General features: G+C 31.3%; 1 protein-coding gene across 4 annotated transcripts; it reads right to left on the reverse strand.

Annotated features, from left to right (window-relative positions):
• LOC130662401 (DNA repair protein SWI5 homolog) lies at positions 1-3,554 on the reverse strand. 4 transcript variants are annotated; one of them, XM_057461268.1, is made up of 5 exons: positions 2,166-2,599; positions 1,905-1,953; positions 1,383-1,507; positions 868-959; positions 1-365 (listed from the first exon to the last, which is right to left on the reverse strand). In XM_057461268.1, exons 1-5 carry the CDS (start codon positions 2,234-2,236, stop codon positions 301-303), a joined length of 402 nt encoding a protein of 133 aa, XP_057317251.1. In that variant the 5' UTR covers positions 2,237-2,599; the 3' UTR covers positions 1-300. The 4 variants fall into 4 exon arrangements, with proteins under 4 accessions (XP_057317251.1, XP_057317250.1, XP_057317249.1 ...); XM_057461267.1 differs by lacking the exon at positions 1-365 and having other exon boundaries at positions 378-959; positions 2,166-2,603; XM_057461266.1 differs by lacking the exons at positions 1-365; positions 868-959 and having other exon boundaries at positions 1,412-1,507; positions 1,910-1,953; positions 2,166-3,554.
• Between the last annotated feature and the right edge of the window lie 3,276 nt (positions 3,555-6,830).

Consider the following 6,830-nt stretch of genomic DNA (forward strand, 5'->3'; position numbering starts at 1 on the left):
TCTTTCACAACTTCCCATTCCTCTTATATATATAAATTAACAAAACAAATATCTCTCACAACTCATGAACCAGTCTTCTAATATAAATAAGTGAACATATCGACTACCTCTTACAACTTATAACCCAGTGCGTTAATTTATAAGAGGCAAAATCTCTTTTTCACAGAAACAGTGATACAGCGAACTTCTCGCATGTTTTTAGTATTTTGTGGTTCGAGAAAAAAGTTTGTAGGTGACTGCATTCAATATCGTTTTCATTGAAATACCACACAATGCGGGTTTTTTTATAAGCCACCACTATCAATCGTCGAGTTCAAGATTAAACTCAGAATACAATTCTTTAGTGGTGGTTCCACGATGCTCAGCTATAATGAAATTATGACAAACATATTCAATGCTTTGATGTGTAATAATATATATATAGACTTTATATCTACATATAAATAAATTAGGAAAAGGTGGCAAATCTCAAAGTTTGTCCCTACAAGTATTAAAATAGGCCATTTTTATACCAGAGTCACGCAATTTGTCAGCTTCTACGGCGGACTAGGTTGTTTAGTTAAATCCAATCTCACAAAATGTGCTAATTGTTGTTGGCGTTAGCATGGCTATTTTTTCAGATGTTGGAGTATTGTGGGCCCTAGCGTGAGTTGTATTCCGTAAAGCAAACGTGTTAGAAAGTACAATTAACACAATTTTGCTACATAAACTGGGGACAACGTTTCGCTAGTTCGGTTTTTTCCGGTTTTTTTTTTTTTTGATTCCATTGGTGATAAATCATTAATACTTTAAAAAATAAAATAAACACTGCTGCTGTGCTAACATCTGAGTTATAAATGTTTAAAAACATGTCAAGTAAAGATAAACCTAATTTCCCAATGACCATTTGTGCAACATCTTTGATTTCATTGTATTCGTGAAGCATATCAATATGTTGTTGAAGTTCGTTTATAGAATAACTAAAGACAGAAAAAATGATACGACGCTTAATAAACTAATAAAAAGCTGTCAATTGCTTAAGCTGCAGAATTGAATTTGATTTCATCATTAGAAATTCGGCTAACTACAAAATTTATATCAATGTGTCTATATTCTTGTTGAATACTGTGGCAAAAGAACATAAGAAACACCACATAAAGATCTTTTAAATATAAAACAGTAACATTTTAAAAGAACATACTTAATAACAATAAAGAGAAAACGGTTAAACGAAAAATATGCCCAAACAACAAAAAAGAATATGGTTAAAAGAAAGATATGCCAAGGATTGGCTTTTAATATTAGATCATAAGTCATCATACGAAAATTTGTATGATTTCTGTTTTTAACAACATATAGTTTCTTCTGCTTGAAGAGTAGACGAGACTGAATAGTAGTCTTACTTTTCACTAAGTTCTTTAATTTCTCTATCTTTTTCTTCAATTTGTTTATGCAGCGCCAAAACTTCGCGTGCTAGTTCAACCTTGTTTGCGTCAGAATCGCTTTCCTTTGAATTACCTGTTGCTTTCTAAAAACAAAACATCAAGACTAAATTGATAGCTAAAAAAACCATTTTTTTACCAGTTCATAATTTACGAAGTTTTTGCGAAGATCTAATACTTGTGCAGAGCCGCTGGTTGCGCGAAAATACTAATTTTTCGCATTGAATTACGCGAAAATTTAATGTGTACAGAATGAAGATGCTGTGTTAGAGATATCAGGGCAGTTCGTAAAGTTAAATATATTTTCATATAAAACCCATGAATATGTGCTTCTGGAGTTATTTATTTTTTTCATAACCAACCAAGTTGGCCGAAAATCTAAGCAGTTATAAACAACTAGTCACTGAAAATGGGAGGAAGTAACCAACGAAAGTTTAAATCTGAATAATGTTACTAAGTATGTAATGTCAACAATATACTTACAGCACCTGGGGATTTAAATGGAGCAAAACAACCGGAACTGCTTTTACGTCTGAAACAAAAGAAGCCGAACATTAAATCTATTTCTATGATGAGAAAATATTAAAAAAAAACATTGCATTGTAAGATTCTTTTTATCGACATTATACCAGACGTCGATATCACCATTTCATATTTTTAAATGCAGCAGTAATGAGGATTATATATTGTATAATTTTGCACACCATGGTACACTGCTAAACTTAAAAATAATTTAATTAATACCTGTTATTGTATGGAGTGAATCTCTTCTGTGATGGTTGTTTTTGCTCAGGAGTAGAAAAACTCATTATCATATGCACTACATATAAAATTTAGTTCAATTTTACTATTACTGTCTCAACTGGTAATTTGATGTAGCTTTTTCAAAATACACTTTCTACAAATACAGTATTGGGACCTTCGATAGGATAAGCATCAGGAATGAATATACCATTACATGTGACACGATAAGACAAGCTGAAATCATTTTTAACCTACTTTTTACGGTTAAGATGTTTATATAAAAATAAAAGGTAGGTATAACTTAGGTATAATTAAAAATCTTAAAGTGTAAAAAAAATCACAGAAATAGCAATTTATTTCTTTAAAACTAGATTTTTCAGAATTAAGAACCATTAGTTTAAATAACTTTGTGTATTCATTTATCTCTAGGCTAAAAAAACACAAAAGTTTGTTCTCAAAAAGTTAAACAAAAACTTTTTTCATGATCATCTAACAAAGTTTCTAGTCTTAAAATGTCTTGTGGAAATTTATCATCTAACAAAATCCCACGTTCCATGTTTATATTTAATTCATCAATAAAACCAAACCAATAAATAACCAAACCAGGTCCAAATCGATTTGTGTAACTCCAAAATTGATTCTGCAGATAACCAGCATGGGATTCCTCATCTCCGAAAGATGCTTTACTTTCAATCCAATTTACAACATAGTTGTTTAACACGATTGGCACAACTAACTTAAAATCTGGCGTTTTATCGTATCCTTCCTTACGTAAAATCTCTTCATCATAATAAGGTATTCCTTTTGCAGTCAATATATCATGTAATATTTTCTCGTATTTTAAACCAGTTTCTCGTTTGATGTTTTCGATTATTGGTCCACAAAAGTCATCATTTTGAATACACAATTTTAATTCCTGGGACAAAGTTTTATCTTCTATTTGGCTAGGGTCTTTTATCCACTTTGAAACATAACCTTTTGGGACAATACCCATCTCTAAGAAATCGTTTCTTTTAGCATATTCTTCTAATATTATTCTGGCAAATAATGTTGGTGGAAAATCAACTGCATCAGCTTGTCTGCATAAAAATCCTTCACATTCACTGCTTTTTGATGCAGTGCAATATTGTTGATAATATCTTGCTACCGAATCTCTACGATGATGTTTTTTGAAATTCTTTTTAATTTTTCGTTGATTAAGCTGAGCATAAATGCTAATTAATGTATCCTTGCTAACAGTATTATATTTATCTTGCAAATAATTCAAACATTTCTCTTTCTTCATTGGCATTTTAATGATATCACTTTCAATTTCTTTATAAATTTTTAACTTCATATTTCTTTCAAAGTATATTTCAAAGATTCTTAAAAAAAAACATATATATACAGCGTTCAAATTAGCAGGTTGTAATTTACGAGTTGCGACTCGAAATTCTATCTTTGCGAATCAATTTACAATGCAAATGCTAAAAAAATTGTGAATCTTTTCATCCATTTTTATTTTTTTTTATTAATTGTTTTGTGTCACGTATATCCATGAGAAGTGGTCTACTATGCTCACAGACCACAGCTACAAAGAGGCTTTTCTGTAGTAAGTAAATGTTTGCGAAATGACTGTCTTATTTTTTGAACTTGAACACTAATATATATAATATGCCTATTCTGATGGAGCAAATTGGGAAAAAACTGGGGTCTGAAAAATTTTCACAATACAGGAAAATATATGCAACAAATTTACTACAAATGTGCATATTTTGGGCTAAAAAATTTAAACAAATGAAATAAAGTAACATGGTAAATCTAAAGACATGTGAAAAAAGTTTTATTAATGATGCTAAAATTATAAATAACTATAAAGATAAATGTAAAAAAATATAAAGAGTTATGTTGTAGGCAAATGAATAATGAGTGTCTGCTGTATATATAGAAAACAGGATACATATTGATCATGAATTCTTCCTAAATGTCTTAATTCATTTGGAATTCATTACGTCAACCAATAATCACCTCAAATAAATTAAACATTTAAGCTAAAATATTTATATTCTCTCCAACATTGACGCATTGTACACCACATTTTACACCACAAAGTAGGTACACAATACATCATGCGCTAATTTTGTGAGAAATTACAAATTTTGAATGTACCTAACATTTCTATTTTTATAGTTTATAACAAGAAGGGATGGGGCTGACATACTTTTATGGATTCTTTTAGTAGGTCTGTTTTCCACATCAAGAAACAAAACGGACAGGTTTGTTTTGTGCAGAAATCAGGTAGAAAATTGGCCAATCAAGTTAACTTATTTTGACAGAATTGTGTCACATTGCATTACATTTAGTTTTAAAAAAGTGTGCATTAAGGAAAGTGAGAATAACTACAAAACCTATTTTGGAGTTAAAATGGCACCATTATGATTTTTTAAAAATCAAAATTTGTCACTTCCTAGAATTTATTGATAAGTAACTTTGTGTAAAAAATAGAAAAAATAATGAGAGGATCTAGAGAAAAGCCTTTACTTATGGACAAATAGAGGGAGGGACCCTAATTTATATAGGTCACTTATCACATTTTTTTTTTTGCCATGCCATACCTACCTAACATATGTTAACAAAATTATATGCCTGTTAACAAAACTGTATTATACAAAAGATAAAATTTTCTTACATTCCCTACATATAAATTTTACATGTGAATATAGCTTTAACAAACTTGAATAATTCTTATGTACTACAGACAAAACAGGCGCTACAACACAGTTTTCAAAGTGGGAAGGAACTAAAGTCTCTATGTGGGCTATTTTGGTCATGTCCAATGTAGTAGTGACTTAGCAAAAATATGGAGGTGCCCCTCATCCCACATAGTGGTAAGGCCTGCAGAAGATAGATATATGCACAAAAGTATTGTTAGGACCTTTATTATTCTTAAACTTGACATAAGATACGCTGACCCTGTAAGGTGCATTAAAAAAAGTCATGAAATTTGTTTATATTTTACAAAGCGTTTTGAAGTGACTTTAGGTTACAAGGATTCTTCAAAATAATGTTAATTCATGAAAATATTGATAAATGCTGGCTTTTTGTCAGAACAACATTTAAAACATCACAATGAATTCTAGGTGTTATTTTTATGTGTTGCTTCCATACATTTGTTGTTCTCCATGCATAAATATTATTTCTGATATATGAAATTTTACAAGAATTTTCGAGCATCGCATAAGATCTGCAACTCATATGCAATTTTACAAACAAAAATTTTTGAGCAATATAAAAGCTGCAACACAAATATACAGGGTTCAAATTAGCAGTTTGCAATTTGTAATTTGCGAATGGAAATGCCATTTTTGCGAATCATTTTGCGAAGAAAATGATAAAATTGCAAATCAAATATTTTTAAGTGGCGATAAAAATGCTTTTTTAGATTGCACTTTAAGAACTTAAAAACCAAGGACGGCGATAGAAAAATAGTAATTGATCTAACGTGTTCCCAGGCCACATCTATATGGTGGTTTACTTCATTACAAAGTGCCAGAATTTTGGTGAACCGACTTTACTTTTCTAATTCGAACCTTGATATACACAGATATGCACTTTAAAGAACGAGAATTTCCAAGCATGATATAAAAGAAGCAATGCAGATACGCCAATACGGTAATTGGGTTATATCTGCATCGTAGTTTTTATTTTAAATTATAAATATATATTCTAAAGTTTAGTTCAATTTTCAACCAATAGTTCATAAATTTACATAATTCCATAGATAAAAAAGTGTGTTCTTCAATCTTTTTGGCATTTGGCATAACTTAATCATGCACAAAATATTATATAGCTGTGCTGACAGGGGTGCTGAACTCAAATATTGCGTTCATGTAGGGAAAAACAGCCCATTTAACCAAGATCCCAGAACAAGTATATTTCAAGAGATAGATGTGCAAATTTTGCATGGTTAGCCCCACAGGGGGGATATATACACCCTGTCTTTATTTCCAGTAAGGACCATGGCTTAGATGGGTAATCCTAGAGTATTTAATGCTCATTTTGAGCTATGCAGACCAATTAGGGTCCTCGCTCTGCCAGGCAACCAAGATAGGATCTTGGACAACCACCACATTGGCCCAGGTTTGCCTTGTTTTTTCTCCAATATCAACACTCGCTGAAAAGTAATCTGCTGGAAAAAGACCTCTCAATCTAGAGGCTGCTGAAAACTTAAACAAGAGAAATTCGTCTGCACACAACAGTTGAAACTCACGAGTATTATTTTACACAGAAAATTAAAATTTATCCTAAATCAAACAAAACACACAAGTAAAAGCGCTGGTCTATTCGCAGACAAAGATGATAGATTAATAATTCCGCCTAGGGGTGAGTTAGGAGTTTAGATTTTGATGCTAAATTGGTCAAAATCAAAAAAGACTTTCACTCCATTTATTTCCAGCCAGACTTTCGCATTAAAATGGCCAATGTAACAAGTTCTGAAAGAACTTTAGGGCAAATACGCTCGGCTCACTGACTCAGACGGCAAAAACCGGTTTGTTTACACTTCTTTTCTTCCGCGCCAATATTAGCAAATACGACACAAGCAGTTGACATTGGATAAAAAGAACAATGTATAAATGGCTTGGAAACGTATTTATTGTGACGAAAATGATGATAAACAACACGCCA

This window comes from Hydractinia symbiolongicarpus, chromosome 10 (genome assembly GCF_029227915.1).
Source record: "Hydractinia symbiolongicarpus strain clone_291-10 chromosome 10, HSymV2.1, whole genome shotgun sequence".
Lineage (NCBI taxonomy): Eukaryota > Metazoa > Cnidaria > Hydrozoa > Anthoathecata > Hydractiniidae > Hydractinia > Hydractinia symbiolongicarpus.

Bases quoted from the DNA above. Each gene is read 5' to 3' on its own strand.
- LOC130662401 (XM_057461266.1), bottom strand. From the start codon at position 3,501: ATGAAGTTAAAAATTTATAAAGAAATTGAAAGTGATATCATTAAAATG.